Raw genomic sequence first — 18572 nt, forward strand, 5'->3', positions numbered from 1 at the left:
GTCTACTTATGGGACACAAGGGGGTCAAAGGTCAGGCCCTGTGTTCCCCAACCAGTGTGGAGAGAGGGGGTCCGAGAGAGTGTGTATTAATGTCTGTGTGTATTATGAGTGTGTGTGTATTTAATAAGGGAGCCAGAAGCCTGGACCATGAGAAGCTGGGAGTCGGGGTAGGGTGACTATTAGGGTATATTAGTTTGTATAAGCCCCTAATGTTTACAAAGTCTGGCTCTACCTATTAGCAAAAAAGCATGTTAACATCACTGCAAAAATACATCTAATATTCAGCTAGTACAATAATAGGAGGTGATCTCTTGTTGTCTCTAGTTAATAGTTATCTCTCCCTCATGTCCCACACTGTCCCAACGCTAACACACACAATCAGGTCTGCTAACCAGTAACAGAACAATAACCGATCACCCTTCTCTCACCCCGAAGTCTCTCCCCTCCTACCCCCTTCTCACACCCCCAAGACTCTCCCCTCCTACCCCCTTTCTCTCACCCCCAAGTCTCTCCCCTCCTACCCCCTTCTCTCACCCCCAAGACTCTCCCCTCATACCCCCTTCTCTCAACCCCAAGTCTCTCCACTCCTACCACCTTCTCCCACCCACCCCCATCCCCCAAACCGACTGCATGCTTAGCCTAAGCAAAGCCTGGGTCAATGACAGCAGAAGGTTAGGACAGCACTGTTCCAACGACCTTACTTATAAGATGCATTTATCAGATTTTTAAAAAGCTGAATAAATCTGTTTTTCTAAATGAAACCAAATCGTCAAATAAAAAGATCTCCATGGAGATGATGTCCATGGCATCCAGGGCGGCCTCGATGGCATACATGCCAAATGTCTTCTCTGATCTGGAAAAACTTTGTGGTCGTCGCTCATCGGGGTGAAAAGCTTTTTACATCATTTAATTCGTTTGTACCCTATATATTTTGTCATCGAAGACAATATTGTCAGTTAATGCCGCATGTGGAGCAGGAAGGGGTTAAATCACGTGAGCGCCTACGAACTTGTACATAAAGAAGTGCAATTTGAAGAGAACAAAGAAATCTGCAAGTATAAAATCCCCCGCGAGATATTTCCCGTCATTCACAGACTCCAGTCCGTCTCCCGCTCTCTGTCTGCGGGCTGGATGCACACGGATAGTCAGCCAGATATCTAAACATGATGCTGGGTCCACGGCTCTTCTGTAGCATCCTTGCTCTGCATTTCCTGCACTACGCTTATTCGGTGCCGCTACCCGCGGGAAAAACTACCAACAGGTACAGGGAGGCGGTGAGTGAACTTTGATAACAACCCAAATGCGCTGATTGACATTGGCATTTTCACATGGTTAATTGGTAAGAACATTTCTTTGGTGTATTTTGATTGTTAAATTATTACATGTGTAGAAGATTGCCACAGCAAATCTGTGGATACAAAAAACTGTCCTTCAGTGGGCTACGTCCTATTGTATAGCCTACTATTAGCACAAGAGTAATTTTTACAGGATGAATAATTTCACCTGGCAACATTTCTGAGTTAGGTAGGGTTATATGCCACCCGATAAAATGGCTGTTGCAGATAAACCAAAGAAGCTTATCAAAAGACAGAAAAAAAAAACATATGGTGTAAGTTTGTTTTTACAGTGTTTTTGATACTGCGTCTTATGGTGATATTGTATCAAATGTATCTCGATTTACCCCATTGTCATAATAATGATTAATTTAACTGCATTCTTAAATGATTGTAAATAGAACACTGATCACATATCTTAGTCCCTCATTGATAATTTCCAGTTCAACCACAGTTATTGCAAACTGGGACGATGTCTACGCGTTATGTTACTGTGTGACTTATTATTTGTCAGATATATTATAATTAATTCATTTTTCACTCATTCTAAACCCCTAGTCTCAGACCGTTCAGCTGATATCTATCCTGAGCAGAAGCTAGAGAGAAATGTTAGTTTGGGGGTTCGCTGTCTTCACCGCGGTGTTCTTTCCGTCACTCCGCTGTGAGGCCTGAGACGCTGCGCGGTGATGTTGACAGAGCGGAGGAGGAGGAGATTAAGCAGGCATGGGCAAGTCATCTGGCATCTGCTGAGGAATAACAAACTCTGGAGTTTGCTGACACAGGAAAAGGAAGAGCACAACATAGCTTAGAAAAGTGTGTGTGTGAGAGAGAGAGAGAGAGAGAGAGAGAGAGAGAGAGAGAGAGAGAGAGAGAGAGAGAGAGAGAGAGAGAGAGAGAGAGAGGAGAGAGAGCAAAAGACTTGGCACTTGGTCTTCCTTGAGCACTCTTTACTACAACTTTCATTAACTGCCAAACATGGCAGCCCCATCTCCATCCCCCCTCCTTCCCTCTTTCCTCCCCTTGCTCCCTACTCTCTCTCCACCTCCCTCCTCCCTCTCCTCTTCCCTCCTCACTCTCCACCTCTTTCCTCCCTCTCCACCTCCCTCCTCCCTCTCCACCTCCTTCCTCCCTCTCCACCTCCTTCCTCCCTCTCCACCTCCTTCCTCCCTCTCCACCTCCCTCCTCCCTCTCCACCTCCTTCCTCCCTCTCCACCTCCCTCCTCCCTCTCCACCTCCTCCCTCTCCACCTCCTTCCTCCCTCTCCACCTCCCTCCTCCCTCTCCACCTCCTTCCTCCCTCTCCACCTCCCTCCTCCCTCTCCACCTCCCTCCTCCCTCCTCACTCTCTTGCCCTATCCCCCACATCCCTACCTCTCCTCTTTCTCCTTCTCCTCACCTTCTTCTTCTCTCCCCCAACCCCCCTACTACTCTCTCCTTCAGTCAGCTAAGCTAGACAGGTCGCAGAATACTCTCTCTTTTCACCCATCAAGGCCCGAGTGATGGATAGCCATTCCTGAGGAGAGATTAAGTTGTCTTCCCCTCAGCCAGATCCCAGAGCTGCAGAGATATCTGAACATGTAGAATCCTGCAGAGATGAGGGAAGATGAGTGGGCACTTAACTTACTTATCTTATATTAAGTTACTTATCTCATCACTTGGCATCGACAAGATATACCAAGAGTGAGTGACATAGTAAAGCATACAAGCTACAATATAACTAGTCTGTGTTCTAGAGTATATATTGTTCGCCATCAAGTTCTCTTATGTTGTCCGGTTGCTAGCAAACCAACCCTAGCATTCCTGTGCCCTGGCTGGCTGAGTGGGAGGAAGGTGAAGGGGACTTCCCAAACACCTGTGTGTGTGTGTGTGTGTGTGTGAGAGAGGAGGTGTTGGTGACTGTGTGTGTGTGTGTGTGTAAGGAGTGGGACTCACTGCTGTACCCGATTTCTGTACAGAGTTAGTGTTGGTGTGGTGTTCAGGGGCTGCATGTTGGTCTGGACATGTTGGTCTCTTGCTACGACACGCCGGCGTCTCACCTCAGGAGTTCCCCCTCGCTGAGTCTTCCACCTTCTGGTGTTCAGCTGCAGTCTAACACGTCAGTGCTTCCCTCACCCTAACCCTCACCAGCCCACTGGGACAACGTGTGTCTCGAGGTAATCCATGATTAGATACCATGGTGCGATGGTTGAGTTCTTTCTGTACTGAGTGGAGGAGTTGAATCTGAAATATATTTGAAACATCATTCATGAATGAATGGGACCATTACGACTCAAACAAAACCAGAACTAAGACCTCCCCTTGGACCCCCTCCCCTCCACCTTCAACACAACAATCTTCCGGAGGCCTTGGAGACGTAACGGGAACTGTACTTCTTAGAGAAGGTTGAAGGCCAGAGAGGAGTGGGGGATCTCTACCCAGTCACTTAACATCCGCTCTGCAGAGGAAGTCAGGAAGTAATAATGCTTGAAGCATAAATCCTGAGAAGTTCATCTGAACAGTGAACCTGTTAACGACCCTCCAGTGTTCCCTGCTGTGTTCCCAGAGCTGGCACCTGAAGACCTCCCGCTCCAGCCTGAAGAGAGGCCGGCTGCCCCCCCCCCAGGACACGCTGCAGGAAGTCCACCGCTCTCTGAAGAAGGCACTTCCTGTCAACGGGACGGGGCAGTGGAAGCGTGTACGTTGTGGCGTCCCCGACCCCCCCGCCTCCCCCCCCCTCCTCCCCCCTCCCCCCACTCCCCCCACCCAGAGACGCGCTCCGGAGGACAGCAGAGACGCAAGCGCTTCGTCCTGTTCGGGGGACGTTGGGAGAAGACACACCTGACCTACAAGTAAGACTCTCTAACGGCACACTAGCCCTGACAAAAACAGAAGTAACAGTTCTCTGATGTCAGCACTGTATGATATGTGATTCAGAAATGTTTTACACAGCTGAACTGGGTCCCAGCTGGGGGTGGAGAGGTGTGGCAGTGCTGTCCTGTCTGGGCTTGTCAGGCTTCTGAATAATAATAAATAAACCTGGTCCTCTCTCAACACAACGGGTTTGGGGGGACTGGGGGATGGGCGCTAGGCAGGGCTAGGGCTGAGGGTGTGTGTGTATGTAGGGTGGTGCGTTTCCCCTTGTAGATGATCCAGGAGAAGGTGTTAATGCTGGTGTGTGTGTGTGTGTGCAGGGTGGTGCGTTTCCCCTGGCAGATGACCCAGGAGAAGGTGCGTCGTGTACTACAGGAGGCGCTGCGCGTGTGGAGTGACGTCACTCCCCTCACCTTCGCAGAGGTGGACAGTGGGCAGGCCGACATCATCATCGACTTCAACAGGTAACTAATGGTAACTTTATAAGGACCCCCCCCCCGACCTGTAACGTTACAGTACCCCCCCCCCCCCCCCCAGGTACTGGCACGGCGACAACCTGCCCTTCGATGGCCCGGGGGGGATTCTGGCCCACGCCTACTTTCCCCGGACACACAGGCAGGGAGACATCCACTTCGACTACGACGAGAGCTGGACCGTGGGCAACAGCATGGGTGAGGGCCCCACACACTGTCTGCAGGCTGTCCCTGAACACATAGGGCCTCACACACTGTCTGCAGGCTGTCCCTGAACACATAGGGCCTCACACACTGTCTGCAGGCTGTCCCTGAACACATAGGGCCTCACACACTGTCTGCAGGCTGTCTCTGAACACATAGGGCCTCACACACTGTCTGCAGGCTGTCTCTGAACACATAGGGCCTCACACACTGTCTGCAGGCCGTCCCTGAACACATAGGGCCTCACACACTGTCTGCAGGCTGTCCCTGAACACATAGGGCCTCACACACTGTCTGCAGGCTGTCTCTGAACACATAGGGCCTCACACACTGTCTGCAGGCTGTCCCTGAACACATAGGGCCTCACACACTGTCTGCAGGCTGTCCCTGAACACATAGGGCCTCACACACTGTCTGCAGGCTGTCTCTGAACACATAGGGCCTCACACACTGTCTGCAGGCTGTCTCTGAACACATAGGGCCTCACACACTGTCTGCAGGCCGTCCCTGAACACATAGGGCCTCACACACTGTCTGCAGGCTGTCCCTGAACACATAGGGCCTCACACACTGTCTGCAGGCTGTCTCTGAACACATAGGGCCTCACACTGTCTGCAGGCTGTCTCTGAACACATAGGGCCTCACACACTGTCTGCAGGCTGTCCCTGAACACATAGGGCCTCACACACTGTCTGCAGGCTGTCCCTGAACACATAGGGCCTCACACACTGTCTGCAGGCTGTCTCTGAACACATAGGGCCTCACACTGTCTGCAGGCTGTCCCTGAACACATAGGGCCTCACACACTGTCTGCAGGCCGTCCCTGAACACATACAGGTTAGCCAACAAGGTCACTGAAAGAGAAGTTCCTGTTTCTTGTTGAACCACTCCAACCCTGGAGCATGCTGTGCCCATAGCACTGTTGATAGTTTGAAGCACTGTCATATATTTGGCTGCAAATCCACAGGTTGCAGGTTCAGATCTCTATTTCTACATCACTTTGGATGGAAGTGTCTGCAAAATGAAGACGTTATTTGACCTCTGACCCCCAGGCACAGACCTCCTCCAGGTGGCAGCTCACGAGTTTGGCCACGTCCTGGGTCTGCAGCACTCTCTGGAGCCCGGCGCTGTCATGTCACCCTTCTACAGCTTCTCCTACCCACTGGAGCTCAGCCACGATGACAAGCAGGGCATCCAATCCCTGTACGGCCCACCCCACCAGGCCCCGCCCCCTATCATAGAGACCAATGAGATTGACACAGGCGTGGTGAGGATTCTGGAAGCTACCTGCATGTTGTTAGCCAGTGATCTATATATGATACTATATTTGTTACTTTACACTGTGTCTGGTAGCTGAGGTGTTACTTTACACTGTGTCTGGTAGCTGAGGTGTTACTTTACACTGTGTCTGGTAGCTGAGGTGTTACTTTACACTGTGTCTGGTAGCTGAGGTGTTACTTAACACTGTAAATACTGTGTGGGAAATACTAGCCGTTCCCTGACTATTTTTACTTTTTACAGTGTTGGTAAAAGCATCTGATAACTGAATACAGTGTTTAAAACATGTAAACGTGATCCTACCTCACCCTCTGCAGGGTCTGAACCACAGCTGTTTCCTACCTCACCCTCTGCAGGGTCTGAACCACAGCTGTTTCCTACCTCACCCTCTGCAGGGTCTGACCCACAGCTGTTTCCTCTCGTTCCCCAGCCCAACCCGTGCAGGACGGTCTTCGACGCCGTGTCCATGATCCGGGGAGAGCTGTTCTTCTTCCAGGCCGGCTACGTGTGGCGTCTCCGAGGCCGGACACTGCAGGCGGGGTACCCCGCCCAGGCCTCCAGACACTGGAGGGGGCTGCCCCAGCGCCTAGACGCTGCCTACGAGGACAACGCTGGGAACATTTGGTTCTTCCAAGGTACTCCCGCTCTCAGATCTACCAGTAATGGAGGAAGGGATAGTATAGATGGATGGATGAATAATCATTTTCATGATTTTTAACATGCTTTTTTTTTTACATGCTTTTTCATACTTTTTTTCTGTGAGCAGTGTTTGGTTCAATGTGTGACCTGAAAAATATTCTATCCATGCGTCTGTCTGTCGGTCTAGGGGACAGTTACTGGGTGTTTGACGCTGAGCGGAGGATCACAGGGCCGGACTCTGTGCGGAGTCTGGGGCTGCCGGTGTCGGACCTCCAAGCAGCCCTGAAGTGGGGCAAGGGCGGGGCACAGAAGGTGTTCCTGTTCCGGGCTGGGGCGTACTGGCTCTTTAGCCCCCTGGAGAACCGTGTGGAGTCCTCCCACCCCAGCAGCGTGGAGGACTGGAGCGGGGCGCCCGCGCACATCGACGCTGCCTTCCAGGACAGACAGGGTGAGACTGCAAGGGGGAATCCCAAACTCAGATATGATAGACCCACTGTTTATTATGGTTTTAAAAACAAAAACCTGTTTACTGTAGCAAGTTTCTGAAAAGTCTCAAAAGAAAGTACATTTAAATATCCACAATCACCCAAACTCACTGATCCACTACCAGAGTTTATTCCAGTACAACAGTGCTGTAATACCTGTTACTGCACTGTAATTGTGCTGGTCTACTGTACTACATCATACATCACTAAACACCTCTACATCGGTAGAGTCAGGGCTGTGCTGGTCATTTGAATCTCCTTTCTTTTCAGGCTTTCCACAAACCATACCTTACAACATAACACATTCACATTATGGTTCAATATAGTTCTGTTTGGTGGTAAAATGTATTCAATATCCAATATTCAAGAGTTGGTACTGAATCTCCTACCAGGTTATGTCCATTTCCTGCGTGGTCTGCAGTACTGGAAGTTTGACCCCGTGGAGAGGAAGCTTCTGGAAGGATACCCGCGCTACGTTGGCATCGATTTCTTTGGCTGTCCTGCCTCCATGTACCACTGAGAACACAGCCACCCCTGCCTCCCTGCCTACACAAACACACCTGCCCCTGCCTCCATGTGTCCCTGCCTCCACAGACACTCAGACTACAGGAACATACCATAACTAAAATCTCAGGAAAAATAATTTGTGTGGACTGTCCAGCATATTGATGCAGATGCATTCCATTAGCAGACACTACACTTTTCACTACAGACCAGATACACACTACACTCTTCACTACAGACCAGATACACACTACACTTTTCACTACAGACCAGATACAGACACTACACTCTTCACTACAGACCAGATACACACTACACTCTTCACTACAGACCAGATACAGACACTACACTCTTCACTACAGACCAGATACACACTACACTCTTCACTACAGACCAGATACAGACACTACACTCTTCACTACAGACCAGATACACACTACACTCTTCACTACAGACCAGATACAGACACTACACTCTTCACTACAGACCAGATACAGACACTACACTCTTCACTACAGACCAGATACAGACATTACACTCTTCACTACAGACCAGATACAGACACTACACTCTTCACTACAGACCAGATACACACTACACTCTTCACTACAGACCAGATACACACTACACTCTTCACTACAGGCTGATTCACACTAAGTGAAACAAGGCTCCATTTGTCTAGTTTCCTGCCTTTTGGTTGATTTGACACGTAGCCCTGCTGATTCACATGAAGTCTCATGTTGGCATGACAACACAAGGTTCTGGTACACCAGTGCAGGCCGCTGGTACCTGGTTTGTACAGTGAACTGTGACAGATAACTTCATTAAGTTGAGGTGGAAGAGGCCTAATTAGCACTGGTAGTTTAGGCTGTAGGACTGTTGCTTGAGATGTTCGTCACCAGACACTGGTATTTTATCCATGCGTGTATATCTCAATGTAAAATATCCATCTGGATTTGTTTTTTACCTGAATATATATTTACTGTGTAAATCATTTTCTATTTTTTAATATACACTCTGTATTCTTTGATACCAATAAAACATTTCAAATTTAAGTTGTGTAATCATTTCCTTCTGACCTATAGGTGACAGATGTGAGTGTACATCCTGTCCTCATGGGTCGAACTTTCGCTTTCTCCTCCTTGACTGTTGCTTCCCATGAAAGGTTCCCATGATAATGAGAGTAATTTTGCTTCCCATGAAAGATTCCCATGATAATGAGAGTAATATGGTGCGGTAGTACTAACCCAGCAGTCTGTCCTCTTCTGTGGACTGGACCAGTGTGGTGCAGAGTGGTTGCAGGCTAGCCCTAACATTTGACTTTGTATTGTCTTGTATGTCTCCTTTGGAGGAACATTTTAGATTTAAGGGAGGTTTTCAACAGGTCTCCTGTGCCAGTGCAATACTTAACACTTAAGTGTTGAAGTCCTTCCACAGACCTAACATTCAACAGCACTGACACTAACCTTCAACAGCACTGACACTAACCTTCAACAGCACTGACACTAACCTTCACTGGTTAATATGAGAACCCAGGTCTGCTGGCACATGAGACAGGGGCAGGGTTAGCTCGGGGTTAGCGCGGGGTTAGCTCAGGGTTAGCTCGGGGTTAGCTCGGGGTTAGCTCAGGGTTAACTCGGGGTTAGCTCGGGGTTAGCTCGGGGTTAGCTCGGGGTTAACTCGGGGTTAACTCGGGGTTAACTGGGGGTTAGCTCGGGGTTAGCTCGGGGTTAGCTCTGTGTTAGCTCAGGGTTAGCTCTGGGTTAGCTCAGGGTTAACTCAGGGTTAGCTCGGGGTTAGCTCAGGGTTAACTCACGGTTAGCTCTGGGTTAGCTTTTGGTTAGCTCTGGGTTAGCTCTGGGTCAGCTCGGCGCTGCTGGCACATGGGACAGCCTCTTCTGCTCGGCAGCTGTTAGAGGAATGCAAATGAAACGTCCATGAGTGTGGTTACCACAGCAACCATGGGTTTGAATCTGGCTTGGGTTTGATAGAGAGATATAGAGACAGAAATAGAAGCAGATGGATTCAGATCTCCTGCGGTTCCAGTCCAGCCTAACCGAACACTCAAGCTTGGTTCAACGTTGCTCCACTGTGTCCTCAACTGATTCAGCTCAACTACAAAGTTCTCCTTCTGGGATGTATCAGTGTAGAGTATGGGGAGTTGAACCAACTTAACTGCATTAGATGACAGCGGAGGACAATCTGAAACTCATTCTGCCGAGGTTGACCGGTAAACAGGTGGTTTCAGGTTGTGCTGCGTGCCAAAACACTGAGTCATCCATGAATGAAGCTTGTGTTCATATTCTTGCTTGGATGGCTGTGGTTTAGCTTCACCCAGCCACACTGAGCCGACAGAGTTCATGAAACCAGATGGTGCTGATGTCTTCAGTAACGACCCGCACACGGGAGGGCTGTTGTCTGGGGCACACAGTGTAGGGCTGTTGTCTGGGGGTTGGGATGGGTGGAGGTGTCCGATTTAAACAATAAAATAGCTCTTGGTCTTTGTATGTGCAGTACCGCATAAAGATGATTTGTTCAGGGAACAGATGTTTTTTTTGCACATTTATTCCCAGGACCACAAGTGGGAACTGAACATAGGCTCCCTCACCAAGAAAGCACAACAGAGGATGTACTTCCTTCGGCAGCTGAAGAAATTCAACCTGCCACAGACAATGATGGTGCACTTCTACACAGCCATCATTGAGTCCATCCTCACCTCCTCCATCACCATCTGGTACGCTGCTGCCACTGCCAAGGACAAGAGCAGGCTGCAGCGTATCATCCGCACTGCTGAGAAGGTGATTGGCTGCAATATAATTGCAGCCAGAATTATTTCCTCTTCCTAAAATGTAACTTTTCTTTTTTTTAAACCAGATTATAAGTACGTGTTGGTATTTTGAGGATATCCATTAGCAGTGCTTATGTAGCACAATAAATCCCATTTCAAACGTTGAGAGAAATGATTTAGCGGATGATGACAACACGGTTCGCAGTGTCAGTAAAATGTGACATTTTGCCAAGGGACTGTGGATTTGTGGTAATATGGAGGCCATGCTGAGTTGTGTGAACACGTTCCAGATTCTGATCACATAAATATGCCATCTAGCAGGGAACTCTTATCCAACAAAACAGTCTGAATGTGAGTGGGTGGGAGCTGGAGTTGTAATCAGCTTCAACAAGGATCAAAGCTGAAAGTCTGTTCAGCTCAGAAAGCATGAAGTCAGCACTTCAGTATGAAAGATTCAGTCACAAGGAAGAGACTTGGTGGTGAGGAGAACCAGCTGTGTCTCTGGGAGGGAGAGGGGCCAGGGGGGCTGGGGGTCCCAATGTGGGGCTGGGGGCCAGGCGCCAGTGGTGCTGGGGCCAGGGGGGCCAGGGGGGCTGGGGCCAGGGGGGCTGGGGGCCAGTGGTGCTGGGGCCAGGGGTGCTGGGGCCAGGGGGGCTGGGGGCCAGTGGTGCTGGGGCCAGGGGGGCTGGGGGCCAGTGGTGCTGGGGCCAGGGGTGCTGGGGCCAGGGGGGCCAGTGGTGCTGGGGCCAGGGGTGCTGGGGCCAGGGGGGCTGGGGGCCAGTGGTGCTGGGGCCAGGGGTGCTGGGGCCAGGGGGGCTGGGGGCCAGTGGTGCTGGGGCCAGTGGTGCTGGGGCCAGGGGTGCTGGGGCCAGGGGGGCTGGGGGCCAGTGGTGCTGGGGCCAGGAGGGCTGGGGCCAGGGGGGCTGGGGGCCAGTGGTGCTGGGGCCAGGGGGGCCAGGGGGGCCAGGGGGGCCAGTGGTGCTGGGGCCAGGGGGGCAGTGGTGCTGGGGCCAGGGGGGCAGTGGTGCTGGGGCCAGGGGGGCCAGTGGTGCTGGGCTGCAGCTAGTCAGGACTACAGAGGGCAAAATAACAGAACCTTCTGATTTATACATTCAGGGGGAATTGGACCATTGAACTTTTGACCGGCTATCAAACACTCCCTAGGAAAGATGAAGCATACGCATGGTCACTAGTCAAATTTTATTAAAAAAAGAAACGGGTTCACCATCACTGACAGGTTTAAACACGCTACGTTACAAAACAAGCACGATACAGTTGAACTTTGACCCTGCAAGACAGGCGCAGAGCTGAAGTGTGTTTACACTTTGGAGGAAACAGTCTTGACCCTGTGTGTTATGCAACCCCGCTCTGGGGTCTTGCCCACACACACGCACGCACGCACGCTCTCTCTCACACACACACACACACACACACACACCAGCCTGTCTGTCCATAACAACTACAAGAACAAGTTTCCACCAAAACCAGAAAGAGATTTGACTTGAATGTTTAGTATTGCAGGAGTTAGTTAAGCAATAAAGATTCTGGAGACCAGTTAGTAATTAAGATCTAGTGATGATCTTCAGGTATAAGTTCCAGCTCTGTCACCTAGGCAACACTGACAACAAGAAGCCTCAGTGACCAAAACACTTAGTTCTGTCTGATCCTGATCAGGTGCCACTGTATTTAACTAAACCACTGTCATTTATTGCCCTAACAGTAAATAAGGAATTCCCTGTGGTCATGAGGCTGACGAATCCGGTGGGGGGGGCAGGGAGGCCCAGGGAGGCCCAGGGAGGCCCAGGGTGGCCCGGGGGGGGAGGAGAGGCCGAGGGGCGGGGTGGCCCGGGGGGGGAGGAGAGGCCGAGGGGCGGGGTGGCCCGGGGGGGAGGAGAGGCCGAGGGGCGGGGGGGGGGCGGGCAGGGAGGCCGGGGGGGGGCGCGGGGAGGCCGGGGGGATGCCGTGTCCACAGCAGAGTGCAGGAACGTCCTGGACCCTAACCCTAGCCCTGGAGGACTGCAGCTGCTCGTCTTCACCAGGCAGGGGCGGTGTTGGCCAGGCGTCTCATGCGCCTGGAATCAAAACATGGTCCAATAGGTTAACACGGAAACACATACAGTACTGTAGTGCAGTACAGTCATTTACATCAGCATTTAGAAGACAATACGGTACAGACAGTATATTTAGAAAGCTTCTATGCGGTTACTCTACACTGCCTGGTATCTAAGATGTAGTTATTTTGGACTGTGTCTGGTAAATACAGACCATTTCATGGCTCTGACCACCACAACACTGTTAGAACTCTACTTCTGATTGAAGGTTTCTGTTGTACTTCTTATCTGCAGTATCTGTAAGTGTCTGGATAGGGTGATGGTTGTGAGGGTGAGGGTTGTGAGGGTTGTGATGGTTGTGAGGGTGAGGGTTGTGAGTGTGAGGGTTGTGAGTGTGAGGGTTGTGGTGGTTGTGATGGTTGTGAGTGTGATGGTTGTGAGGGTTGTCTGTAGGCAAGCCCCACCTGGTGTTCCTGTCCTGGTCCCGGATCTTCTTCTCCATCTCTGCATCTGTCAGTGTCTCCAGCAGGGGGCACCACTGGTCGGCATCGCCCGTGTTCCTGATGGCAATCTCCACCGTGGGCAGGGGGTTCTCACTGCAGGAAATTACATCACAGGGACAAGAAGGGGATGTCAGGTCAAGACTGCTTCTGCTGGCATAGGATACTAAAGTTGTTTATTAATCACCGTGACAACCCCCTCCCTCCTGTGGCTGGTTCCCAGATAGAGGTAAATCACCTTTGTAAAAATTATTAGCTTTCAGTTTTACAAATGAACATCAAACCCCTTATGACTGGTCATATTCTCTTCAGATTGTTAATAAACTGACTCAATCAAAACTGCAACCCATTAAGCATCTCCCAGGATCAGAACATTTGGACCAAACAGCTTTAATAGTCCTGTTGCCCCCCTCCCCAAGGCGCTGAGGATACATGCGGCTGCTAAATGAACACATTATCATTACATCATTATCATTATCATTACTACACCATATTCTGAGTCCTAGTTCAACGGTTCTAGTAAACTTGTTACTGGCTGATGTCGTTAAGTCAGTGGGATGGCACATGCAGTCCTTCCTGGAGGGGAGATGCAGAGGAAGCTTTGGGGGGAGAGAGGGATTCAAGTAATTCAAAAGCATATTGACCTGAAGTCAGACCTACAGGACAGGACAGCAGGGGAGAAAAAAGTAGAACAACAGGTTAGCAAATCAGCCATGATGTTAGCACACAACATGTTAGCACACAACATGTTAGCACACAACACAACACGTTAGCACACAACACGTTAGCACAAAACACGTTAGCACAAAACATGTTAGCACAAAACATGTTAGCACAAAACATGTTAGCACACAACATGTTAGCCCACAACACGTTATCACAAAACATGTTAGCACAAAACATGTTAGCACAAAACATGTTAGCACACAACATGTTAGCACACAACATGTTAGCCCACAACATGTTATCACAAAACATGTTAACACACAACGTGTTAGCACACAACACGTTAGCACAAAACATGTTAGCACACAACATGTTAGCACACAACACGTTAGCACAAAACATGTTAGCACACAACATGTAGAGGTATTCAGCACATCACTGGTGGAGGGATTTAACGCATCAGTCAAACCCAACCAAGCATGTGGGGGGTGCAGCATGTGGGATGACACCATGCAGGGGGGTGCAGCATGTGGGATGACACCATGCAGGGGGGTGCAGCATGTGGGATGACACCATGCAGGGGGGTGCAGCATGTGGGATGACACCATGCAGGGGGGTGCAGCATGTGGGATGACACCATGCAGGGGGGTGCAGCATGTGGGATGACACCATGCAGGGGGGTGCAGCATGTGGGATGAAACCATGCAGGGGGGTGCAGCATGTGGGATGACACCATGCAGGGGGGTGCAGCATGTGGGATGACACCATGCAGGGGGGTGCAGCATGTGGGATGACACCATGCAGGGGGGTGCAGCATGTGGGATGACACCATGCAGGGGGGTGCAGCATGTGGGATGACACCATGCAGGGGGGTGCAGCATGTGGGATGACACCATGCAGGGGGGTGCAGCATGTGGGATGACACCATGCAGGGGGGTGCAGCATGTGGGATGACACCATGCAGGGGGGTGCAGCATGTGGGATGACACCATGCAGGGGGGTGCAGCATGTGGGATGACACCATGCAGGGGGGTGCAGCATGTGGGATGACACCATGCAGGGGGGTGCAGCATGTGGGATGACACCATGCAGGGGGGTGCAGCATGTGGGATGACACCATGCAGGGGGGTGCAGCATGTGGGATGACACCATGCAGGGGGGTGCAGCATGTGGGATGACACCATGCATTAGAGTGGAATGCAGACATTATCATAGAGCCAGATGGTAAAATTAACAAGCAACTAAGTACTTTAATGAATATCTGTTTGAGTTGGTGAAGGATCGCTAGACAGTGTGAGCAGAGGGGTGTTGACAGACACCAGCACTATTTGCGCGGCGCTTCAGGCTGTCTGCCACCAGGCTGCCTCCAGAAAGTGCATGGCTGACAGGAGCAGACGAGCGGCACATCAACCCCCCCTTGTGGAGCTTCACAACACGCCAGGTGGAGCGTGGGTTAGGGTTAGGCCTCTCACTTGCTAGGGTTAGGGTTAGGCCTCTGGCCTCTCACTTGCTAGGGTTAGGGTTAGGCCTCTGGCCTCTCACTTGCTAGGGTTAGGGTTAGGCCTCTGGCCTCTCACTTGCTAATACATGTAGGAGCACCCTGAGGCTTACTTTACTGGTAGAATGTGTCTGTTGATGGTAATGTATATATGTGCAAATGTATATATATGTGTGTGTGTGTATGCTAGTGTGTGTGAGTGCGAGTATGTGCTAGTGTGTGTGTGTGTGTGTGTGTGAGTGCTAGTGTGCGCGAGTGCTAGTGCGTGCGCTACTGTGTGCAAGTTCTGGTGTGTCTGTGAGTGCTGGTGTGTGTGAGTGCTAGTGTGTGTGTGTGAGTGCTAGTGTGTGTGTGTGAGTGTGTGTGTGTGCTACCTGAAGGCGTAGGTGCGTTGGTGCCAGCTGAGCTGGCCCCGGATGCTGTAGGCGATGGTGGTGACAAACTCCCCCCCAGGCCCAGCTCGGAGCACAGCTTCAGGGCAAAGGTCTCTGGGGAGTTCTCCCTCTCAGACATGTCCCACTCAAACTGGTCCACCAGGGAGATGTTCCCCACATGGATGTTCAGCTGGGGAACACACACACACACACACACGGTGAGCTGCCGACCAAGACACACAAACACACACCTGGGTACACACACACCCCCACACCCTAACCTTGATGATGACCCTCTGGTCGGCCTGTTCCTCCAGCAGGGTGTCCGTGGGATGGGACTCAATCTGCTGCCGGATGGCCGAGGCGATGGCCGGCACAAAGGTCAGAGGGTTCAGATCCAGATCGTCACACAGGATCTCCGCAAACATCTCCGGGGTCATCAACTTCTCTGGGGGGCACATAGGGTTTGGTAACCCCAGGTTACGCTCCACACTGACACACACACACAGCTCAGAGTGACCCATGGATTCCTGTTGCTGTGGTTACCGTTCATGTTCCAGGTGAAGGCGTCTCGCAGCTTCTGGCCGTCGATCTCCATGTCCAGCCGGATAGGGACCAGCACCTCAGCCTGTGACGCGTTCTCGTGGATCACAGCCGGGTCGTGGTCGTCAAAACTGAGGACAGGCAACTCTACAACGTTAAACTGAGGACAGGCAACTCTACAACGTTAAACTGAGGACAGGCAACTCTACAAATATAAACTGAGGACAGGCAACTCTACAAATTTAAACTGAGGACAGGCAATGCTACAACGTTAAACTGAGGACAGGCAACTCTACAACGTTAAACTGAGGACAGGCAACGCTACAATTTTAAACTCCAATCTCACGCGCATGTGTCACTACCGCAAGATGAATAAAAGGTTATTCCTTCTTTTTCTAAGCTAACCCTAACCCAGAGATGAGCCAACACTGGCAGGCTGAGCAGGTCCTCACCAGAGAGGGAAGGTCCTCTTCTTGTCGCGGCCCATGCGGTTGCGGTTGATGGTGGTGGAGCAGGGCACGGCGTCCAGGTGATGGGAGCTGTTGGGCAGCGTGGGAACCCACTGGCTGCTCCTCTTGGCCTTCTGCTCCCTGCAGGAAAAAAGCTCCAAACTTGTACTCCATATTTCTACATGTGTGTTTTCATTGTGCAGCACATTGTAACTTTTGTTTTGAAAGGCGCTTTTGTATATCAAGCTGACTTAGTCCTACCTGAGGTAGGAAAGCGAGTCCTTACCTGAGGTAGAAAGGTGTGTCTTACCTGAGGTAGGCAGGTGGTTCTGTGCTGATTGATACAGCTTTGTACTTCTCGTCGTTGCCCTCAAAGATCTCCTCGCATTCTGATGCCTTCAATAGAGTCACACTGGTGGCTAAAGAACAACAATGATAAGACCAGTAAATACTGCTGTTGAAGCAAGACTGTGAGAAAGTTGTATGACTATTACTACTAACTATAATTTCACTTCAGTTGTTTGCTATTCATTACTCTGCTTATTGCTTATGGGCAACATGGGGTCATATTTGACTTGTATGAGCAGGCACCTTTGCTGTCACTGATATAGTATGATGACTATGAAAGATAACAACTGCATTCTTTCTTATGCCCTGTCAATGTTAAACGTACTTTACATGAAAAGCGGGACTTGTATTTCTTCTTACTAAAGTATGAATTACTGACCGTGTGACGACGCAACAATTTTCTTTCTTTCCTCCACCGAGGCTAAGCGTCTCCATAGCGATGGGTACCTTTTATAAAGAGAGCCCCTGAACATGCGCAGATAGTTGCCAACCTGAGAGGAGAGGAGGGTGACAGGGTTGAAGCAAACCGTGCTAGAGACTCGTAAAACAATCCTATTGTAATTAACAGCTACTGTTTCTATCAGCAGTCGTTAAGTTTCAACAGTGATGTTATCACTGATGGCTAATCCATAAAAAGGGTTACACTTTTAGCAAGCAAGCCACTAAAGGTAGTCACGACCATTGCTAACATAGCCACTAAGTTAAATAACTGATGCCCATATTTCTGGACTAGCTGGCTACTACTACTAATTATCTACAGACAAAGTAACATTCTGGATGGTTACTTCTGTAAATGAGCTTGTATAACGCTAGTTATCTAGATAAGCAGTGCGGTGGCGCTAGGCAGGTTTGCAATTGTTATCGATGATACACCTCAAGACGACTTCATAAAATGTAACAAAAAGTCCGCACATTAACTCTTAGGTAGGCAATGTCGGAGTTGGCATTATGCTGGCCTTATAATCTGTGCACAACTATCTGGTGTGGCAAAAGCAAAATTTTAACCAGACGTGTTAAATACTGAAAATACAACGTGAGAGCACCACAAGCTAGCAGTTTGCTTTGTTGTTAAGCAGATAATGGCATTTTGAATAGTGCTAGCAAGCTAAGCTAGCACACTGTTCTTTATGCCTAATATTTAATTCAAGATGTATATCATACCTCTGATCCAACCATGTAAAAGTCTCCATCTTGCTCTAATTGAAATTTTATCGGTTTCTGCCCAAAGGTTTTGCTTAGTGCCATTTTCACAGAGTAAGTTAGCTAGCTAGTTAGCGTACCAGCTAGCTAACAATCGGTAACAATGCTCCACTGAGCGCTTGCGCTATCAGACTTTTCTCCGAGCTTGGGCTTTTTCTTCTTTTGAACTGACGGGTTCACGTGCACTACTGACACCTACCGTGAGGGAGGAACAAGACAGTCTACCATAGCTGAACGCCATCACAGCCCCAGCTGCAGGTTGGCAGGACAGATAGCAGTTCGTGCACAATATTTCCAGTATTGTCAATTACGGATGCGATGTCTGGCTAGTGTCAAAAGAGTTCTGTTTTCACGATAATTATGAATTTCTGAAGTTTTATCGATGCCCT

The 18572-nt window shown here is 50.0% G+C and overlaps 2 protein-coding genes across 2 annotated transcripts; one reads left to right on the forward strand and one right to left on the reverse strand.

Moving 5' to 3' along the window:
- The first annotated feature begins 1057 nt into the window (after positions 1-1057).
- On the forward strand, positions 1058-8821 carry mmp11b (matrix metallopeptidase 11b). The gene is made up of 9 exons (XM_084694234.1): positions 1058-1274; positions 3876-4035; positions 4068-4161; positions 4504-4647; positions 4721-4854; positions 5913-6127; positions 6569-6773; positions 6965-7225; positions 7655-8821. The coding sequence occupies exons 1-9, from the start codon at positions 1164-1166 to the stop codon at positions 7780-7782; spliced, it is 1452 nt and encodes a 483-aa protein (XP_084550360.1). The 5' UTR covers positions 1058-1163; the 3' UTR covers positions 7783-8821.
- A 3655-nt stretch (positions 8822-12476) lies between these two features.
- On the reverse strand, positions 12477-18333 carry smarcb1b (SWI/SNF related BAF chromatin remodeling complex subunit B1b). Its single transcript, XM_084694082.1, is given in 10 exon segments — positions 12477-12626; positions 13070-13201; positions 15644-15722; positions 15725-15833; positions 15925-16091; positions 16190-16317; positions 16639-16776; positions 16946-17054; positions 17363-17474; positions 18145-18333. Coding segments are annotated over 10 exon segments (1098 nt in total). The 5' UTR covers positions 18229-18333; the 3' UTR covers positions 12477-12586.
- Positions 18334-18572: the final 239 nt, after the last annotated feature.

The sequence above is a fragment of the Hypomesus nipponensis genome, chromosome 27 (genome assembly GCF_054491055.1).
Source record: "Hypomesus nipponensis isolate SF chromosome 27, ASM5449105v1, whole genome shotgun sequence".
Lineage (NCBI taxonomy): Eukaryota > Metazoa > Chordata > Actinopteri > Osmeriformes > Osmeridae > Hypomesus > Hypomesus nipponensis.

What these genes read in the sequence shown, in the direction of transcription:
- mmp11b (XM_084694234.1), top strand. Translation starts at nt 1,164, where the DNA reads ATGATGCTGGGTCCACGGCTCTTCTGTAGCATCCTTGCTCTGCATTTC. An exon ending in TGGCGTCCCCGACCCCCCCG is followed by an intron (nt 4,036 to 4,067) that starts CCTCCCCCCCCC and finishes CCTCCCCCCACT; the next exon opens with CCCCCCACCCAGAGACGCGC. An exon ending in GACCGTGGGCAACAGCATGG is followed by an intron (nt 4,855 to 5,912) that starts GTGAGGGCCCCA and finishes TCTGACCCCCAG; the next exon opens with GCACAGACCTCCTCCAGGTG.